The sequence below is a fragment of the Cucurbita pepo genome, chromosome 10 (genome assembly GCF_057944985.1).
Source record: "Cucurbita pepo subsp. pepo isolate OVF chromosome 10, ASM5794498v1, whole genome shotgun sequence".
Taxonomy (NCBI): domain Eukaryota; kingdom Viridiplantae; phylum Streptophyta; class Magnoliopsida; order Cucurbitales; family Cucurbitaceae; genus Cucurbita; species Cucurbita pepo.
In genome coordinates this window covers 541,653-563,153 of record NC_141807.1, presented here as the reverse complement: position 1 = coordinate 563,153, position 21,501 = coordinate 541,653, and the positions used below count along the sequence as shown (strand labels likewise).

Genomic DNA, 21,501 nt, shown 5'->3' with positions numbered 1-21,501 from the left:
TACAATATGTACTCGTAGTATAATTAGACTTTTACAAATGATATCAGAGTCAGACATGAGAGTAGTGTGCTGTGAGGACATTGGCGTCTAAGGAGAGGGTGGATCGTGAAATCTCACGTTAGTTAGAGAAGAGAACGAAACATTATTTACAAAGATGTAAAAAAATCTCATGGGAGAAGCCCATAAAACCTAAAGAAGACACACTCTGATCTCCCTAACATATAACACGGTAGGCTCGAACTTGGGCTGTTACATAATGTATGTAGATTATAATCCTATGTCATGCCACCCTCTTTCGTCTCTTACTTTCGTACTCTGTTAGTTAACCCACACAGGCACACTATAGAGCTAGGAGTTGACGATCACACTCAACACATTGATGGTTGACTCACACAACCCATAATTCAACGAGTCTTGTCGTCAAACTCTTACTCGTTACTGTCACTCATCTAGAACGTTGAACACTTGCACTCAACCGTGGCTTTAACGTCCGTTAATGATTCAATCCTCAATAGCAACCCATCTCCAATGATATAATGTAGAGTTAAAAAGAAAAAAATAAAATAAATTACACGATCTTCAGTCCATTCTACAAAGCGCACCATTTCCAGTATGTATATGGCCCATCGGTTGCATGCGGCTGCAGCGGACCGTAAAAACGACAGAAATTAATAACCGTCCGATCGAAGATATCGTCCAGATGTCAACGAAAGGTCAGAACATCCAACGGCCGAGATCTCACTCTCGCGGATAACGCACGAAGTGACGACTTTCGGGAACAATAGAACAATTAAGTACCCAAAAAATACAAAGGGCGGGTATTGTAAACCCTCGCAGTGTCGTAACTCCAATCATCGCAACATCGGCGGCCTCTGTCCGTGGTGGTGCAGCTATTTCGTTTCTTCGCCGAGGTACTTTCTTCCGTTTGGTTTTTCTTTGTCAAATTCATGGTGATTCTTGTAGCTCTGTGGATTAGGGTTTTCCTTTTCCCTCCAATTACCATATAAACGCTAGTTTAGGAAACGTGTTCATGGTTTTCAAGATTAGTCGTGCTTTGACCAGTGTCTTTACCGCTACATGATCCATTGGACTATTTTGGTTTTGGTGGAAGCCCTAATTTTTTTTCTCTAAGGGGAATGAGTTGAAATGCTGTCGACTAGGTTGTGGTTGTGACTCGGTCGAAGACTTTCACGGTCTTGTAAGTTCCCATAAAACAAGGCTTTTTATGCTCGGTGTTTAGATTCCATTATATTTTTTGTTTAAAAATTCAATCGAGTTTGATAATGTTTTGGTCCGTGCACATAGTTCTTTCATGGTTTTATTCCCGGGGGGGGGGGAGTGCTACGTTTCTTGACTGGTTACTAGGATCGAATATGACGATTACATTTTATTGGTTTTCATGTAATAAAAACAAGAAAACTTGATTGAGTTTATTTTCAGCAGATTGTTCATTTGTCGTTTTTTTTTTTTTTTTTTTGTTTTTGCGGCTGCAGGTAAATTGAAATTCTATAATGGTGAGTGGGAAGCGACCTTATGGTCAGAGGGACAACAATGGAGACAATAATAGCCACAAGAGACGGATTACCAACCAAGATGACTGGGTTAGTGATGAACTGGTCGTTTACCGAATACTGTGCCCTGATGAGGTCATTGGAAGTGTTATTGGTAAGAGTGGGAAAGTGATAAACTCAATAAGACAAGAAACAAGGGCAAAGATTAAGGTGGTTGATCCATTTCCTGGTGCCAAGGACCGTGTTATAACAATATTCTGCTTTGTCAAGGATAAGGAGGATGTGGACATTGATGATGAGTTCAATGACAGACAAACATTATGTGCAGCCCAGGATGCTCTTCTTAAAATTCATGCTGCTATTTCTAATGCGCTGGCTTCTGCTGGAGATTTAGACAGGAATCTGAGGGATAAGGAACAATGCCAAGTTCTCATCCCTTCGAGCCAAACTGCTAATGTCATTGGTAAAGCAGGATCAACTATTAAAAAGATTAGAAGCAAGACAAGGACTAGTATAAGAATCATCCCCAAGGATGCCTCTGATCCAATTCACTCATGTGCCATGGAATTTGACAATTTCGTCATGGTTTGTTCATTTGGCTCTCTTTCCAATTTTTATTTAATATCACTGTTGATATTATGTAACTCCAATGTGATATATCCATCCGTATTTTTCATGTGAACTAATTAATCATCACTTTTGATATTGTTGTGTAGCATCTTTTATATGTTCATCATGCTTCAAACGTTGAATCCTGAATGGACGTTTCTGTTCCAATAATTTTGTGGTGCTGTTTTCTGATCTCAATACCATTTTGTTTTCTTTTAATTAGATAGCTGGTGAACCTGATGGAGTAAGACGGGCACTATTTGCAATATCTTCAATTATGTATAAGTTCCCTCCCAGAGAAGAGATTCCTCTTGATACAAATGTAAATGAAGCCCCTCCTAGTATAATTATCCCGTCAGATGTTCCTCTGTATTCAACAGGTGGACTATATCCAAGTGCAGATCCCATTCTTCCTCCCAGATCTATTCCACCGATGCTTGGTGCCCAACATGTCCAGGATCTTCATGATTACCCTGATTCTGGGAATGCATGGCCTCTCTATTCATCTGCTCTTCCTATGGTTTCTAGTATTAGCAGTCATCCTCCATCGGAGGAATTGGTGATTAGATTATTATGCCCCCTTGATAACATTGGCCGTGTCATTGGTAAGGGTGGGGGTACCATTAAAAGCATAAGGCAAGCTAGCGGCGCTTGTGTGGAAGTTGATGATTCCAAGCGTGATTGTGATGAATGCTTAATCACTATCTCGTCATTTGAGGTACTATCACTTCTTTCATAAGAGACAAAAAGAGTTCTATTTATCCAATGTCTTTGATTGCATGTTGGTCTTCTATATACCATTTTGAAGGTGGGCTTATTTGCAGAATTTGGAATAAAATCAAAACATGAATATGCACAATTCTACATTGGTTGCAAAATTTGAAAAGTGTTCTTGATAATTTTATTGCAAAACGAACATGGAAGAATGGGAACTGACATTCTACATATCAAACGTAGTAGAATTCCAGAATACATTTCTATTCAGGAAAAAAGAAGATTTGACCTTCTCTCACTTTGTACCGTACCCTTTGTCTTATCTGAAATATTGGCATCACAAGTCGTCAAAACATGATATTCAACTTGCTTACTATGTGTGGAGCATTAGCTTGCTGTTTGGTTCTTTTATTTGCATTCTCATTCATGTTGGAACCAATTATTTATTTTAAATAATACATCGACAATCTTGATTTTTCTTGTCTTTTTTCAGTCTTTGGATGATCTGAAATCAATGGCCGTTGAAACTGTGTTATTGCTGCAAGAGAAGATTAATGATGATGAAGGTGGAATGGTGATCATGCGACTACTTGTTCCGTCTAAAGTTATTGGTTGTATTATTGGAAAAAGTGGTTCAATCATCAATGAGATTCGGAAGTCATCTAGAGCCGATATCCGTATTTCTAAGGGTGACAAAATTAAGTGTGCTGCTGCCAATGATGAACTTGTTGAGGTTTGCTTTATGAATGTTAATTAGTCCTGAATGCTTTTTGCAGTTTTTTCTTACTTTGCACTTTTTATTTTTTAATGTATTTTTGCAGGTAACTGGTAATGTTGGCAGTGTGAGAGATGCATTGGTCCAGATCGTGTTAAGGCTTCGTGATGATGCTTTGAAAGAGAGGGATGTTGGTCATAACCTTGCTGTCGGTACTGATTCCATGTATTCATCTGGTTCCAGTTTTTCGATGCCATCTGTATTGCCTTCTGTTTCTCCTGGTGCTCCACCAATGGGCTATGATCAGAGGGCTGAAAGTGGAAGCGGTTTAGGCGCTCTCTCTTCAAGTAGCATATATGGATATGGATCACTGTCGGTAGGTGTCATAAGCGAACTTTTATTGATTGCAGCACATCAGTACCTTTCTTTTTGCAAACAGTAATAGAATCGTTACTCAAGTCTTTTTTGAAAAACACAATTGCTTAGTACCAATTAGATGATGAGGTCAACATTTGTCAAAATGCGATGATTGAGGGAGATGCACAGCTTCAACTTCGATATGGGTATCTGTGTTTTTATCTTTTTGGGAGAGAGCAAGATCATTTATTATCGTTATCTGTGGTGTATATCTTTCTGATGATATTGAAGGGATTTATTTGTTCCACTTTCTGATCTTTTCTGGCATATTAAAACCTTTTTGTACTTGTATCAGATGGGAGACAATGGCTATGGATCCATGCCCTCATATTCATCCAAGTTGTTTGGAGGGGGGTTAGTGTCCACCTTATTTTATTTAAAAATGCGACATGTTTTTGTTGTTTAATTTATTTAGTTTACGTATCAAATTGTAAGCAACATGTTTACATTTATTGTTTTTATGTGTAGGCTGCCTCCTCCATCTTCTCTTGAGATGTTGATCCCAGCAAATGCCGCTGGTAAAGTTATTGGAAAAGGAGGGGCTAATATCGCCAACATTAGGAAGGTTGGTTTATTTGCTGTCTTCATTTTACAATTATTGATATTCTTTCAATTTTTCTACGACTATTTTTATGTGACGATGCTAGTTATATTCAAGGAATGATTTCTTTTTTTTTCTTTTTTTAATCACATATTTCTTACTTCGGTCAATTGGAAAACAGTTCTAATGTCACACCAAGTATATGTACATGTATGATGAAAAAGTGAAAGAATTCCCTGTTCTCCAATCTCCCACTTGGATAGTGTTTATTTTCTTTTTTTCATTTTTAGGTTTTAGATTTTCTTACAGAGGATGTGGAACTTTTTTCTTCTGTTGTTCTGAAGACTCTGCTTTCTAAGAAGCAGAGATGTGCCGTAGCATGATAGGCTTTGTGATGCATCAGTTAAAATTTTAGGTTATCAGATGAATTATGTTGAGTAAAGCTATTAGAATAGAAAGATGTTGGTTGTTAAAAACCTTACATCATTACATTAGTATGCTTGAAAGATTGGAATGTGTAAAAATATACCCAATGTGCTTCAATAATAACTAAATTTGAATTTTTCTGTTGTTCTAATGTCTTGAAAATAGCCTTTTCTCTTCTCCATGACACATATCACGTTTGTTCTCTCGCATATTTCTTAGACTTATAGATTGTTTGGAAAAGCTTTTGGGATTAGTGAAACACTTTTACCACCAACAAAATTAACCCTTGCAATGCTTATTCTTTTGTTATGTGGCAATTTTGAGTAGTGAGCGTATAACATTCTTGTTCATTGTTCAGATATCAGGAGCGCTGATAGAGATTTCAGACTCTAAGTCATCTCGAGGTGATCGTATTGCTCTTATATCTGGTACATCTGAACAGAAGCGCACAGCTGAAAACTTGATTCAGGCATTTATAATGGCTACATGAGAAGGAAGATGACCTTATGTTTGAAGGTTACTAGATGTAAATCTTCCATTTCAGTTCATCCTCTGTAGATCTCCCTAGGTTCAGTTCTGGAGAGGGTACCTCTTCTCGCATTCAAGTTCTTGAGTTTTTTTCCCCATTAAATGCTTGTCAGGATGAAATGGGAGGACCTACAGCTGGTTCATATCTAGGGTTCCTAGAGCTTTTGTTTCTTAATCTATTCTTCTGTGGATTCTTAGAACGTATAGGATCTTTCCTTTCGTACTTGTATATCTGGCCTTATCTTTTATCAGTTGGGATTTCATCTCATTTCCAATGCTGTCGTACTCACATTATATGATGATTATGCCAGATGGGTTCCAGTATGGTCATTATTCTCAATCTTATAACTGTGTGCGATATTTTTCTGTCCATTCTATCTCCTACTCAGTTTCTTGGTGGAAGAAGTTCTCAAGCATTGATCATTATTCTCAATGCAGTTGGTATTGCTCTTGCCTATTATAGATCTTTATAACTATGACAAGTAGTCACCTCAATAGAAGAGATTATTTCCAGAACTAACTGAAGTTTTCATCAAAGAAGTTTCTATTTTGATTCCTTGTTCTGTACTTCATGTCACTGTTCCTACTATCTCAGTAGGTAGGTGCTAAATAGCATCATAAACTCTGTTTTCTTACCTCTGTTTGATATTTTGCCTTCCCTCATGTCCTTTGTTTAATAGCCAACTGTGAAAAATTCCATAATATATGCTGAGCTGGGCCTGAAATTCCTTGGACATGAGAAGGTTCACTCCCTGAATACTGATTCCCTAATAATATGCTGATTCCATTTTCTTGTGAGAATTATTTTTAGAGCATTCTCATTGGGAGGAGCAAGGGGGTTTGGTGCTCTTCACTTCTGGAGGGAAGTTTAGCCCAATGTCTTAGGTGGATGTGAAAGAGAGATGCTTGGCATTGGTTCTATCTTTCTACAGTAATTCCACACTTACCTGAAAACAAGTGCCTGTACAGTATGGAACATTTTTCAAAAATCGTTTTAAAAATGTTTTTCCGTAATGTTCTCAAAGTTATAATTTGGAAGAATCTCGTCTTTGTTTCTTTCAATTTTTATTTCTCAAGAACATGATAAAAGTTATTATCTTTTTTACACTTCTTTTTATTTGAAACAAAAATATATTCCAAACAGGAAAACAACCTATTAACAAATTTTTAACCGCACACAAGCACATGTATACCTGATTTTTTTACTTTTCAAAACACAACTTTTATCCGCTAACTTTGTCCTTGTTTCCAATTCCTTTTGTAATCACTCTTTTACTGTAGTAGTCAATCGTAGAGCTTTCACGTGCAACTCAATCCCTCTCTTATGTTCTCTTTTGGTCTACTTCATTATTCTAATGACATTGTTCTATTTCCTAGCCAATAAAATTACTAATTTCAAAGAGGAATTACTGAAGGATGAGTGGTTAGGTTTACTCCATTAGGGTATGTAAGAGATACAGTAAAATGTTTCCATGCCCTAGATCATCTTGTGTAGATTCTTTGATGCCTTCTAAGAATTTTTCCTGTGGGAATGTTTTTTAACATTCATATCAGTATCATGCAAAGAAATTAAATGACTGCATGAGTAAACCTAACCAATCGAAGTTTGAAGTTTCTTCCTCTTTTATCGTAGTTGATGGCACAATAGCTTCTCTCCTGAATTGATTATATCAAATTATCTCATTTGTGATTTTCTAATATGTGCCAAACCATCTTCCATGTTGACAATTTCAGTTTGCACTCTAGAGCCAAAAAGTTGGCCCTATCTTGATATTAACTTCCATCTTACCCTTCTCCCTCTGCTACCATATTTTGATTGAGCCTTAGGAAGATCTGCTGTATTTAGTTTCTAGTGAACTTGACGTTATGGTGATGGGATTTTCCACACTCCTGTATCTAGTTCCTGGTGCAAGATCTGCTACCTTTGTACATTGCTGAAGATTGATAATCACTATGATCACTAGGCTGTTTTCATTAAGCATTGATGGTGTAATTCTTGCATATATTTTCCTCCATGTTAAAATTAGGATGTCTGATATGTTGCCCTGGACTTAGGAAAATGCAGCGCATTAAAACCTATAGTTGCTTGTGCTATACTGGATTCTTCTTTCTCTTTGATGTCTTAGCATTACATTCTATTCTCTTCCTTGGCCAGTCCTACATAAACAGTAACTTTAGCAGTGGGAACTCTCGGCCACAGTGCATAAATACTGATCTCACTTATGATCTGCTGCCCTCTGATGTATAGTGACAGCTTTCTTTTACTAGTTAACTGGAAGCCTCACAAGTATAGTTGCCCTCTGTTATGTCTATCCTTTAGCTTTCTATTGTGGTGAATGAAACCCCGTTGCATTGCATCGTGACTTAATGCGGCCTATGTTAGCTAGTTTATGGTCCAACTGCTGGAATGCTTTTTTGGCGTTTCATCAACAAACCTCTAGTTATGTGGCTACTCCCTGCCCTTTATTATTATTATGTGGTTAGAATCCTATTATGCCCTCTTTCAAAGTTTGAATATGAAGGGGATAGAAAGGTATGTCAAATAGGATGACATTGGATGAAAATGTGATTGTTGTTAGGAGGGAGAGATTTAGAAAAATGTGTAGCAAAATGTAGTCATGGATTAATCTATGGATGTGGATCATGTTGTTGGATCCCTTGTGAATGATCTTAGCTCATAATGTTTTTTTGTTTAAATTATGAAGTACATGTAGCACTATTTTGTTTAGATTGAAATTGCCCACTTGCATTTGATTGAAGGATAAAGGCAGAGGAATAATCATCTCTGAATCCGTTCTTTTGTATTTAGAGGAATTTCTTTAAATTTTTGAGAAATCACTGTGGAGCAAAAGCTAGGCACTCTCTTGTTGGTTTAACATGTCAGGGTAGAGGAATCTGAATCTCTAACATTTTGGTTTATATTATCTTTTGAACACGCATATATGTCTCGAGTTATTTTTCTTCAGGGTTGGTAGGTGCTTACCACTAAGTTGTAGGATGAATGATGTATAGTGTAGCCAGAAAAGGGTAGGTAAACTACAATGCTTGAAATTGTTGGATCATGTTCTTCTTGCTTTATTGCTGATTATTAGTTATTTAAACCACAGGTTTAGCTTTCAAAGAACAGGAAAATTGTGCCTGAGATAAATTAGTGGGTTTATTCATATATATATTTCTACAGATCATGGCCTCTTATGAATTTGATTCTTCTTACCCTATGTTCTTAAGATGTTTCAAATCTCATCTTTTAGTTTAGAAGAAAGTGAGTCATTATGGTTAGCATTTTTCTTTTCTTCGTAGTAATGGAGTAAAGCTTAGGAACTTTAGAAAATTTGTCCATATTTGCTTTTTTGCTTTTTTTTTCCCCATAAAGTATTTGCTTAAATGTTCATCTATTTCTTGATTTTGAGGTAAGATGGGTAACTTCCAGAATTTTTTTAGAAGCATCCCATTATTATTCAGTATCTTATAGTTTAATTGATAATTAAATTGCTAATTAATTTTGTACGTAAGAAAATTAATTAGTTAATTTTGTGGTTAATGGTTTGAACAATAATTGTATGCTTATATGGTTGTCTATCCATGGTCGAGGAATTTAAGGGCAGCCCCCAAATCATTTATTGCCTTTAAATTTTACATTTCTTTATTTAATTAGTTTCATTAATAAAATGTCCATTTTTCTTATTTTTATGATCTAATATTCAGATTAACATGTTTTTAGATAAATTAGCTCAAGTCTTTTTTTTTTTAATGATAGATGGTAGGTGAAGAAAAATTTATAGTTTTATTGTAACGTGAAAACTAATCCACACTATTATTCATAAAATAATAAATCAGTCAAATGATGTGGTCGGGTGTTTATTTATTTTATTTCTGCTAGAAACAACTTTATATTATTTTCCATCATCTTGTTCCCACATGTTTCCTTTTATTATAATATGAAGGTAATATAATAATAAATAATAGTAATAAGATATATTGGTTTGGTGGGTAATTTTGAGTGATTTGCTGTGGTTGATTCATAATTGCAAGCATTTATTGGTAAATTAGTTAAATTAGTTGAGTTTGGTTGAAGATTTGATTAGACTTCTTAATTAGTTGAAATTAGTAAAAATATGTATTTCTTTTTTGTTTGTTTAATTTTATAGTTTGTTGAATTGTGAAATGAGGAATATGTTTTCTTTTTAATAATATTAAAATAGTTAACAAAATCGTGGATCGATCTCATCCCACCATTTTCTATCTCTCTCCTCTGACATATAAAATTAGGGTTTCATCCATTTCTCTCTCTCTCTCTCTCTCTCTGTTGCCAAAGCTCCGATCATGGTCTTGCCGTCCGTTTCAGAAACTGACTCCCATCTCTTTGTTGCGGAGCTTTTCATTTTTCAGTTTCCTTTCTTCTGATCTGAGCGATATTGGTTGTTCACTCTGAGCCATGTCCTGTTCTTATCTACGCCTCGATCCGACCTCCAGAATTTGTTCCTCACAGGACGGCGTTTTTGGCCAGAGCTACAGCCATTGTACCTACCCTAGTGATCACTTTGATCGTCTTCCCGACTCTCTGCTTCTGTTGATTTTCAATAGGATTGGTGACGTTAAGGCTCTTGGACGTTGTTGTGCAGTTTCTCGAAGATTCCACTCTATCGTGTCTCAGGTTGATAACGTTGTTGTACGAGTTGACTGTGTGATATCCGATGATGATTTCTCCTCCGCCTCTTCGTCTTCTGATAAGTCTCGGAGTGGCTTTTCTAATCTGTTCCGTATGGTTCTTGGTGGCATTGTCAAGCCGCTTCAAGCTTTAGGTCAGTTCTTGGGTCCGAAACGGGTGACATCCTCTGGGTTGGGTTCCGGTTCGTCTTCTTTGTCGACCTCTTCGCTTTCGGTTGGGAGGGAAAAAGATGGGGAGAGTGGTCAAAATGGTGTGACTCATCATTCGCCCACCCAAGTTCTTAAGAATTTTAACGAAATTCGATTCCTTCGAATCGAGCTTCCTAGCGGCGAATTGGGTATTGACGACGGCATTTTGTTGAAATGGCGAGCTGATTTCGGATCAACTTTGGATAATTGTGTGATCCTGGGTGCTGCATCGGTGGTTCACGCTGGGTCTTTTGGTAAGAACATGCAAGAAAATGGAACTGATGGGTTCTGCTCTGGAAATGGCGCAGCAGCTGATGACAGCGGGAGCATACCCGAATCGTTTTATACTAATGGAGGGCTAAAATTGAGAGTTGTTTGGACGATTAGCTCACTAATTGCTGCTTCGGCGAGGCATTATTTACTGCAGCCGATAATTGCGGAGCATAAGACTCTGGACAATTTAGTTCTGACTGATGCAGATGGACAGGGCATGTTGTGTATGAACAAGGATCAGCTTGAAGAGTTGAGAGTAAAGCCCTTATCGGCTTCAACTGCCTCTAAGAGAACGCTTGTTCCAGCCCTGAATATGAGGCTTTGGTATGCGCCTCACTTGGAATTGCCTGGTGGGATTATTCTGAAGGGGGCAACTCTTGTTGCGATACGTCCAAGCGAGCAGTCGATGACAAAGAAAGAGGTGTCTGATGGGTCATGGCTTTCAAAGGCTTTTGAGGAACCTTATGCAACCGCTGCAAAGATGCTGGTGAAAAGGAGAACTTACTGTCTTGAGATGAATTCTTTCTGAAACTTCAACTGGATTTGAGGTAAACCTCTTTCCAAATTAATAAAAATATAGTTATTAATTCACCAAGTTTGTTAAAGAACCTGGCCAATCAATCACTACTGTTCGTGTTGAACATAACTATTACGATTCTCTGATATTTAAAATCGTGCGGATAAGCTTGGATTTTTTTCTTTGAAAAACTATATTGCAATATGTTGGGAGAAGTGTTCTCATGATCTGGACGTTGACTTGGGAAAGTTGTTAGTTACACGTGAGGATGCTGTATATAATCCAATCAAAGTATGAAGTCGTTTCCCCATGATTCTTATTTTCTATTTGTACATGTTGTCCATGCCCCTCGTCTTTAATCGAAGTATGAAGTCGATTCCCCATGATTTTTAGTACAGGGTAGTATCACCATTCTTCTTCAATGTAAGGAGTTAGTTAGTTCAAAATGGCTTGTCTTACAATTTCTACATTCTGCTTTCATTTCATTCACTTGTTTACCATTTTAAATTCTTGTGCCCAATCAGCAGAAGAGTGGATCCAGATAATGGGAAGATTGATTGTGAGGGGAGTACATCTGGTTTCATGCATCACCAAATTGGCAAGTCTGAGGAAGCCTAATCAAACGGCAGCAGGCTCAGCTATCCAAGGTTGATTTTGGATTTTGAAGAATGGGCGACTTCTGCTTGAACAAGTGAGATAATTGAAACTCTTCTCTACTTAGCCTTTGGTCGATAATACTATTTGCAAAAGTGCAAAAAATACAAATAGAGATGATGTTGTAAAAGCCCTTGTTGTTGTAGTGTTTTGTTTCTTATATGTGAATATGATGTAGTTCTATTCTATCAAGCAATTGCATCCTTATGAATTGATTGCAGCCCTTAATGTCATAGACACATTGCATTGCAGCTTCTCTCCTTACACTGTTAATCCGTTTAGTAGTTGATGAATTGGTAGAAATGCTCGTATCGTAAACCTTAGAGCTTTGGTGAACTTTGCAAAAAATGTTATCCATTATAATGTAACAGAACATGCACTATCAAATTATCGGTTCAGTTTCATAATCTTAATGACTTAATAATGACACTTCTCGCTGAATCATTTAGCAACCTTCAATTTGACATTGGAAGGAACAAACACTTTCTGGGTCGAAATGGACTTCGTCTGAAACACAAATTTCTTCTTTTTAATCCAATGTCCTATCAGATTTTAAACGACAAATGAGAAGGGTTTAATAAAAGAGAATGAGACTTATCAAATAATTACCAAAAATCATGGACACCCATTCAGGATTAGTTGAACCATTAAAGTTTGAAAGCTTAGATGAATGTAGTACCGACCAGTTGCAACTTTTAGATGCAAAATTATGGACAGCGAACAAGAGAGGACTTTGGGATGCAAAGGTTTTTAAAAGAGGGGGCGCTGTAGAGTGTTTATCCATTGCGGGTTTTGGGAATGATTTATTGCAGAGTGAGAGTGAGAGTGAGTTGAATCTTTTGTACATTATGGGTTTTGAAAGGGAGATTTGGGAGGGCCCGGAGACGCTAATCTCTCCTATTTTGATAGCCAGATATATTATTAGGTGGAGCATTGTGTGGGCAAACATGCGAAACCATTAAGTTTGATAGCAATTACCTGCTTCTTCCCATGCTGCTCTGCTTCTTAACTGTTGATCCATGATGCTTACTGTTTTTCAAACCCTGTGCCTGCAAGCAAAAGACAGATGAATGTTTTGGCCATTTCCTTCAGCCACACATGGTTAGTGTTCATTAAACATTAAACCCAGACGTGAACGTTGGTAAAGACTCTAAACAAGGCCAAAAATAGATCAAGTTCTACAACAGGAGAGTTCATCTGTAAAATACACAAGTCCATAAAAATGTGTATTAAGCACTTTTCATCAAATTGTTTGTACCTGAAGTGCTTATTTGTTTATTTATTTATTAAATATCAAAGCCAAGCAACTCAACTATGACTTCTATCGTTCTGAGGTTGCCATTTGGCTTATTCAATCTCGGCACATTCTATAGCTATTCCATTTCAGATTTTTGGTGTTTCAATACTAAACTTATAAAAACGATTGCTTCCTAAAAAAGTTTGTTTTGTTATTCATTACCAATGGTTTATAAAAAATTGAGTCAAATTTTGAAAACTAAAAGATAGTAACTTAGAAATTTTAAAAATAGAAAATTAAAAACATAATCCAACTATCTTCCAGAAAAGCACACATATTAATCAAGATTACGAAAGGAAAAACGTTTTTTTTACGATGGGATTTTTATTCCAACAAGAAGGCAATACAAAACAGATCCACAAATGAAGGGGAAAATTATACGGGAAAAACTGCTAGTGCTCAAAACACTGCACACAACAGCTACCAAAACAAGGCTATCAAAAGATTTAAACACCACATGTGAAACAATAAGGGAAATTACAATCAAAACTTGGAAAAGAATTCTCCAGACAGCAAATACTTTGTGCTTTAAATTCAGACCTCTCCTGTGCAGCAACCAAATAACAGAACCAACAGAGTTGAACAGTACCTGCCTCAGCTTCTACTCACTCTTCCTTCTTGCGCTTTCATATTCCTATGATTCAAACATTATTTTCATTATGCCTTTTGGTTGCTTTTCTTCTTGGTAAGTAGAAAATAGGAAAGCTTGTAACATGCAATCAGAAACAAGACACGGGGAAGGTCCACAAGTTAAAAGAGATCTAGCAGCTTTCTAAGTAACCACTTCAAGTCGTCTCTAAAATGCTATATTGGAGACTATATTCAATTCTTCTAAATAGATCCAACCACAGGATATATATACAAGTAACCGCTTCAAGGAAAAGTGTCTAATCAACCAATTCTAATTTATTATTATATAGGTCCAGTTTATTGAAATGGAGCACTCCACAAATCAATGAACTCAGTTCTTCAATTTGCAGCATAAGGAAAAGTATATCTGTCCTGATATCCTACCTTAATAGTCGTTCTAAGTGGCTATTCGATGTTAGTGACTAGCATGAATCAAGTTGAAGAAGTTAGGTAAATGGGACGTCTATTCCTAATGCAGCCCTTCATGAAAAAGAGCCTACAGATAGGAGAAAATTGAACAATCTTGGGCTCCTGAGCAAATTCAAAGACTGGATATCACTACAGATAACTGAAACCACAGGTTTTGTCAAAGAAATTTGAAAACATATTTTGAGTATTATTCTTCGTAGTCTTTGAATAGCATCCTGAAAGCATCAATCAGCTCACCTAGCATACTCAACACTCGAAGAAGCATTGTTACTATTACATCCTACACTGCTTGGTTGAACCACCCCCTCTAAGTAACATGTTATGGAGTTTCTTCATGACACAAATTGTGCTAATTCCACAGCACATTTTAAGCTTGACACGATATGATCAAGCTCGACTAACAACAATTGCCAAGGATTACAAAACTCCATTGACGACTCATTCCGAATCCCTTTTCATTATTATGTTGGGGCATGTTACAGTCCACCATTTCTACCTGCGAAAGTTAAGGATTGTGTCGTCTGTCAAATTACCTACTCATCTATAGCTTCTTCCTCACTCAGAGAGTTGAAGTAGCTTTGATGTTGGAGTGAATCCAACTAACCAACACCTCATGCTTTCTTTTCAGGTTTCAGATAATTGACCATGTTTCAAAGAACCACGCTATTAAACACAGGGTCAGGGTCAGGGTCAGGGTCAGGGCCAAGGTCAAGGTTTAATTTTTTAATAGGAAGGAGCCGAGAAATTCTTTAACATCAATAGTTTATACAATTTGGTTATGGTTCCAATATATTATGCTTCTTTAATCTTTTGTTCCATATCAAACGAGAAGATTAAGAAACTATAGATTTTCTCCTATGTTTAGCATTACTCTGACCTGTTCTATAATTCGAGTATTATATATTTCTTCTCTCCTATGATTTTTCCTTTTTGACGGACATGATCTTTCATAATTATTCTGGAATAAAAAGACTTGTTCGTATAGAATATTAATTAGAACTTCAGTAATTTTATAATATCAACCGCCATGATTACTGATCAACTCAAGTTGTTGATGAGCAAACTTGGTTAGAATATTATTTCTTAATGTAACAAAAGTACCCAAAAAAAAGTTTCTAGGCATCCCATCTCCCCAACAGTCCATCTTGAGCTTGCTTAAGTTTTTAGGTACCGTCTCTTTCTCCCATTTGAACGTGCTTAGCTTAAATTTAAGAAATAGTACAAATAAACAATATATCTAAACCCAAACCTTAGACAAATACCGTCGAAGGGTCTAATCTCTAAATGCTGTTGAAATGTCCTTACAACAGGTTTGCTTGAACTTCCACAAACACTCACAAAAGGTTCACTAAAGATGTAAGCATGACCATTTAGAAAGTAAGATAGCATGCAAGCTATTTCTAGATAATCTGTTTTTTCTGAACAGCTGCACGTATAATATTACTCCAAAAATTGATAATAACATAACCTAGCAGCATGGAGTTTCTTTATGAAAAAGAAAAAAGAAAAATAGGCCCCATGATCTATAATGCACTAAAGAAAAATCAAACTAATTGGTATGTATGATGCAACAACAAACTTATTATTTAATTAACAGGATTCCCTAATTTAAACTATATTCAAACGAGGAAACTTGACACCATTCATTTAATTAAAAGGAGAAAAAAAGGAGAGTTCAATTGAACTAGAATACTGGTGAATTTAACATAGTTTAGTCCAAATAACAATAACGTGGCATTCTCCAATGAGGTTGAAATTCTTACCTTATTAACATTGCAATACTCAAATAAGAAAAAAGAATAAATGTTATTAGTACAACCAAACTGTTACACGAAGTATTAGATAAATTTACTCTAAAAATAGTAAATACACTGTTAGATTGTATTTAAAATTAGTGAAAAGAACCACACACTCAGACATAAAGAACATTTCAATATACTAACATTAGAAAAAAAAATATATGTTGAGGAGACGATAACTATCAAGTTATGCATCAAACGTCTTTGGTTCATCACAAAGGTGCAACTTTTAATTTTATTGGCCAAATATAACACTTCTATTTTTTCTTTTATAATTATTTTTCTAATAGCAGTGTCTTCAAAATTTGAGTTATGATACAAAGAAATATCTCATCAACTGTGATAACTGACAGTCAAAGAAAGATCACAAATTGACTTCAACTAATATGGAGTAAAATAATTAAAAATAGAGGTTTGTAAGTTTTTGTCATTTGCTGTTCTCTGTAGAAAGCAGTCATTTCTAAATCCATGTGTGTATGGAGCTTCTAGGGTATTAAGTCAGGTTGTCGTAATTCTCAAATTCAAATCCGAAGACAAAAGGAAAGAGCATTTGTTTCCCAAAGTCAAGACCTAATCTAACCATTCGAGAAGAGGCGCTAACATTAGCTGAGCCCGAGGTGTCAGCATTGCCAATTAACGGCCGTTTGCAAGTGGAAAGCGAAATCCGCTCCATTATTCAAGTGCGGTATTTCCACAAACTGAGTTACACATGGCACAGCGAATAGAAAGCCTAGCCCTTCTCGTTGCTCATGAGAAGAGAGGAGAGAAGCAACTTAGGTCACAGCCAACCGGACCCACTTCACAGCAATCGAAAAAATTATTGGGTTTATTTTTTTATTTTTTATTTTTGAAACAATAACCAAACCTTGGCCCAATGCTCTACTTTTTTTGAAGTCTACGAAGAAATCAAGCAGCTAATGCAATTAACAATAACCCAAACGAAAAAGAAAAGGAAAAGAGAACCGTACGAAAAAAGAAAAAAAAAAGAGTATTGTTAAGTTTTGAAGCTTACCAGGAAGAAGATAGGCTGAGAGGAATATGCTGTACAAGGAGTTCATTTCTTTTCTTTTCCTTTCTGTTCCGACTGCCGGCTTCCGCCTCCATAGCAGAGTTGCAAACGACCGTCAAATGCAGGCGAAAACTGATAATGATGATGATTTTCCATTTGTGGAGCAGCCGAAGAAGTCGCCGCTCCGAAGAGGAAAGGTAAATTGGATCCGTCAACAGGAGAAAACCTCTGGATATGAGGCAAAAGTGATGAATTGGACTGAAGGGTCCCCCTATAATAACCCGGAAGGTTGGAAGCAATGGTGAAGTTGAGGTTGTAGTCGCTGCCACCCGCCGGTTGAGTTGTGGCCACGGGAATTATATTGCCATCGTGAACAAAAGAGAAATGATGAAGCTGCTCCGCATTATTGTCACTAGCTGAGACGCTGCTAAATAATGGAGTGCTTGACATGGTTTGTGGCAACGGAGTTCCCAAATTCATTTGTTCGGAAAATCCCGAAGAGTGGTGAGTTCTAGAAGTGGACGACTCAAGAATTCCCGAGCTGAAGTAATCCATAGCAACGGTCGATGACTGCCACTGCCTTTCTACAGCCACGCCGGCGTCCCGATGAGCTGAAACCGTTGCAGCACCGCCAGAGAGTAGCTCGGTGAAAGATGAATTTGGGGCCATGGAGGTGAGATTATGATCGGCGATGCGAGAAGAGTCCTGTTCTTTTTCCTTTTCCTTTTGTGCTCTCTCTTTCGCCCTTTCGCGAGCTTTGAGGCGGTTCACGCGAACCTCAGACCGCGAGAGAGACAAACCTGAACCCTTACTGGTTTCGGAGTTACTACTGCAAGCAGATTTGGACAAGGAAACATGTAATTGGCTCTGATTCTGCTCGACTGGGTCTAACGACCCGGGTTGATCAGTGACACTAATCTTTTCACCACTCAGCTGTTTTGGAGTTTCCGGAAAAGAGGCATTCAGCGAAGGCAACTCTGCTATTGCATCCGCGGCCGCTTTGATCAGCCACTCGATAGCCTTGCTTGGTTGATCAAAACCCAACCGATCTTGAAGATCGTAGAACTGAATCGCCGTCGCTACCGATAACCGAACCCTTCGATCTCTAAGTCCCTTTGAAGTCCACACCTTGCTATGCCTGTCCTTCCCGCCCGAAGCTCGAGAAACCCTAATAATCCGGGAGTGGTGCCATCCACGAAGCTGATTACCATCATCATCATCTCCTACTACAACTCCACTGCCCACTAACGCGGTGCTACCACCAACCCTTTTTGATTCTTTGTCTTCTTCATCCTCCGGTTGAATGTTCTCAATCCCTTTTAATCCTATCTTATTGGAGTCGCTACTTCTGCCAGTTGCTAACCTTGGGAACTTACGCGGTTGTTCTTGTATATTATCCACCACCTCCATAACACTTTCATTCCTCAACTACTCAAACAAAGATCCGTAAATGAAGACCCCTTTGACCCTTGGCAGATGCTTTTTATCCCACCTCTACACAGAGAGAGAGAGAGAGAGAGAGAGAGGAGGGTGCAGGTCGTCTAGAGAGAGAAATAAGTAGGGCAGATGTTGAAATACGGCAGGGGCGGTGGTTGTATTCTGCACATATTGATGATGATAATTCAGAGAGTACCTCTTTACTTTGTGCTGTCTGTGTAGTAATTAAAAGGCCTTCTTTTACCCTTTGATATATCACAATCTTTAGTCAGCAGAGCAGGCAGCCCTTCCGTTCAAAACTCCCAAAAGTTCCCGAAATTGTGTGCTCCCCAGAGGCAAAAACCGCTGGTTATCTCAGACCTCTCAGCTTCGCTTCCTCCAGCCTGCAAGCCTCATCTTAAAACCTAAAAAGACAGAGAAGATGAGCTTAAAAGCGTTTTATTAAAGAAGATGAGCTTTTACAAATGTGTAAAATATCCATTTTAAAGAGAACCTCCAACTTCGGACCTTTTCACACCGTCTAATATGGCTTAATCTCACCTCCTTTCTTCGTATTCCTCTTTCGGTTTCAGAGCTTGGAAAACATTTTTGAAAGGAGAAAGTAGAGAAATAGAGCAAGAACTCACGGATCTGAGCTAACAAGACTCCCCTTGCGTAGTATTTAAAGCTTCATCTCTGGTCCTAAAAATGGCAGACAAAATACATTAACACGACAACTCTGAGAAATATTTTTTATTAAAAAAAATCAAAAGAAACCAACAAATTCATGTTTCCAAATTATCCACACTAGCACGAACAAGAAACTATTAAATTTATTAAACTGGAGGACAAGGTTGGGTCCGGAGAACGGATTACGCATACATCAATAATTCAGATGACAGGTGTTCATCTCTGAGAGGCAAATCGCTAAACCTAGAATTTACATAACCTGGACAATTTTTTTTTGTTTAATTTCTTCAAATTACTCAGCTACATTCAAAAACCTTTGCAGATCTGTATTCTCTTGAACCGAAATTAACCACTGAAAGTAGAAATCATCTTCTTCATGCTCAAAATTTTAGTTGAATAGAAAAACGAGAGACTAAAAACAAATTTCAACTATTCCATCGAAAAATCAAACAAAATATACACAGTCACAAAACTGAAATTAAACCGTACGAATTTCCGAGCCTAGATTAGATTCACACTCATCTAGCTAGGTTATCTTTCTCTAAACAACATATATACCTCGATTACAAGAAAGAGAAAAGCCCGCAAGCAGCTCAATCTCTCAAGCACTGACATGTAATTTTCTTCTCCTCGAACTGCAAGTAACACAAAAGTTTCAAATCACATCACGTATTGATACCAATAGATAAAAAGCTGAAATCACATTAAATCTTGATAGCAATAGACAAAATTTCAAAATCACATCACGTCTTGGTTCCAATAGATAAAAAGCTAAAATCAATAACCTCCAAGCTAAAATCACATCACGTCTTGATAGCAATAGACAAAATTTCAAATAAAAAATTGTGTCATGATACAAAGACAGCGGAATTTCGTAGAGAATAGAGAATATACGATGCCTGCGCTTCAAATCCTTGTGAAACAAAACGATCGAGTCTACAGTCCGGGAAGATAGTTGGAGCGGAACGGCGGGATAATTGAGAGAGAAAAAGAAAGAGTTGTGAAATGAAAGCGAAGAACTGAAGAAAAGAAGAAGACAGTGAATAAATGAAGGAGATATTTATTATTATTATTATTATTTTTTTTTTTTTTTTTTTTGTCACCGGACTTATCGGGAAAACTCCGACACTCCGCCGTTCCCCGCATTAAATATGCCCCCCTTTCTTCTGGTTTTCTTTCCCCTAAAAACATTCAATAACATTAACCAATAATAAAGCAAATAAACCTTAGCTTAATATCAATTTAAATTAAATATTCATTCTACCTAAAAAAAATTAATAATAATGTTATCAACATAACAAATCTTCATATATTTCTAATATTTAAAAAGAATAAAAATGAACGAGGACCATAGTAAAGATCATAAATTTTCACGTCTCTATTGGTTGAATGGCGAGTCGTGTTCGACTGTCTTTTAGTTGTGGAGTCGTTGGTTTGCATGGACGTTCCTAGTTTTGGTGTTAGAGAACTATTTTTCCTTGGGATGGTAGCTCACACCACTGATAGGTTCGTTATGGCTAGTTTGTGATACAGCCTAAATGAAGAGCATAGTCGTCTGGTTCTCGATTGAGTACTTCGTGACTATTTTGGCCACGTGTTATGCATAATTTACCTCTTTTTGACCGATTATTTTTCTGTTTCTCGTATGAAGACAGTAACGAGATGGAAAAAGTATAAAATTGAATATAGTTACACGAGCATAGACATTCTAATTATAGAGGAAAAAAGTGACACGAAAACTATATATTATACACGTATTAAATTTATTATACCTAGATCGAGATGAATTGAAGGGTGATTATTAGGTTTGAAATCAATGTAGTGGTGGTATCGTAATTATGAGTGAAATGGAGGTCTAGTTGAGAAGAGCTAAAAAGGGAGCACTAAACTCCATGCTGTGCGTGGAGGAAAAAGATTCGTGTTTGTGTTATTTTTAATTTTTTAAAAATGACTTCGTAATAGAGGAATTAGATATATAATTAGTTAATTAAGACGATTAATTAATTTAATTAAAAGTACTGGGAATGGGGATATTCCATACTTCATGTGGATATAGACTCCTGTCCGTACGACAAACGACATGTCTCGTTGCTTCCCTTATTTGCTGCATTGTATATAATTATTGTTGTTCAAATATATATATATATATTTTTTTTCCTGTTAGATAAATTGGGTCGGGGACAGATTATATTTCTCCTTCTCCACCCAATTTCCCACTAAATCTCGTTTAATATAAATATATTTCAATTTATAGTTTAATTTAAATTAAAAAATTAATATTAAAAATTGATTTTTAAAAATTACGTCAGTATTTTATGAAATATATTGATTTATTAAACTTATTTTTTTGAAATTCTATCCCTGCCCAAATAAATGGAGAATTTTGGAGGTGGGCTTTTCCATTATGCTCGGCAGACATCTCTAATCTAATGAACATGTTGAATTGTTTTTAAAAATAATATTAAATCG

General features: G+C 36.8%; 3 protein-coding genes across 11 annotated transcripts; 2 read left to right on the top strand and 1 right to left on the bottom strand.

Annotated features, from left to right (window-relative positions):
- The first annotated feature begins 755 nt into the window (after nt 1-755).
- Nucleotides 756-5,801, top strand: LOC111803789 (KH domain-containing protein At4g18375). The gene is made up of 8 exons (XM_087127824.1): nt 756-911; nt 1,494-2,096; nt 2,344-2,838; nt 3,328-3,567; nt 3,656-3,925; nt 4,262-4,320; nt 4,435-4,531; nt 5,292-5,801. The coding sequence occupies exons 2-8, from the start codon at nt 1,512-1,514 to the stop codon at nt 5,421-5,423; spliced, it is 1,878 nt and encodes a 625-aa protein (XP_086983950.1). The 5' UTR covers nt 756-911; nt 1,494-1,511; the 3' UTR covers nt 5,424-5,801.
- A 145-nt stretch (nt 5,802-5,946) lies between these two features.
- LOC111803792 (F-box protein At5g46170) lies at nt 5,947-12,013 on the top strand. Of its 2 annotated transcripts, none has more exons than XM_023688346.2 (2): nt 5,947-11,139; nt 11,636-12,013. In XM_023688346.2, the coding sequence occupies exon 1, from the start codon at nt 9,897-9,899 to the stop codon at nt 11,118-11,120; it is 1,224 nt and encodes a 407-aa protein (XP_023544114.1). In that variant the 5' UTR covers nt 5,947-9,896; the 3' UTR covers nt 11,121-11,139; nt 11,636-12,013. The 2 variants fall into 2 exon arrangements, with proteins under 2 accessions (XP_023544114.1, XP_023544113.1); XM_023688345.2 differs by having other exon boundaries at nt 11,633-12,013.
- Nucleotides 12,014-13,346: 1,333 nt separating this feature from the next.
- On the bottom strand, nt 13,347-20,081 carry LOC111803790 (transcription factor TCP24). 8 transcript variants are annotated; one of them, XM_023688342.2, is made up of 6 exons: nt 19,927-20,081; nt 19,591-19,667; nt 18,871-19,044; nt 18,608-18,767; nt 16,930-18,525; nt 13,347-13,693 (listed from the first exon to the last, which is right to left on the bottom strand). In XM_023688342.2, the coding sequence occupies exon 5, from the start codon at nt 18,334-18,336 to the stop codon at nt 16,972-16,974; it is 1,365 nt and encodes a 454-aa protein (XP_023544110.1). In that variant the 5' UTR covers nt 18,337-18,525; nt 18,608-18,767; nt 18,871-19,044; nt 19,591-19,667; nt 19,927-20,081; the 3' UTR covers nt 13,347-13,693; nt 16,930-16,971. The 8 variants fall into 8 exon arrangements, with proteins under 8 accessions (XP_023544110.1, XP_023544107.1, XP_023544104.1 ...); XM_023688339.2 differs by having other exon boundaries at nt 16,930-18,767; nt 18,857-19,044; XM_023688336.2 differs by having other exon boundaries at nt 16,930-18,767.
- Between the last annotated feature and the right edge of the window lie 1,420 nt (nt 20,082-21,501).

What these genes read in the sequence shown, in the direction of transcription:
- LOC111803792 (XM_023688346.2), top strand. Translation starts at nt 9,897, where the DNA reads ATGTCCTGTTCTTATCTACGCCTCGATCCGACCTCCAGAATTTGTTCC.
- LOC111803790 (XM_023688339.2), bottom strand. Translation starts at nt 18,336, where the DNA reads ATGGAGGTGGTGGATAATATACAAGAACAACCGCGTAAGTTCCCAAGG.
- LOC111803789 (XM_087127824.1), top strand. Translation starts at nt 1,512, where the DNA reads ATGGTGAGTGGGAAGCGACCTTATGGTCAGAGGGACAACAATGGAGAC. An exon ending in CCAATGATGAACTTGTTGAG is followed by an intron (nt 3,568 to 3,655) that starts GTTTGCTTTATG and finishes GTATTTTTGCAG; the next exon opens with GTAACTGGTAATGTTGGCAG. An exon ending in TCCAAGTTGTTTGGAGGGGG is followed by an intron (nt 4,321 to 4,434) that starts GTTAGTGTCCAC and finishes TTTTATGTGTAG; the next exon opens with GCTGCCTCCTCCATCTTCTC.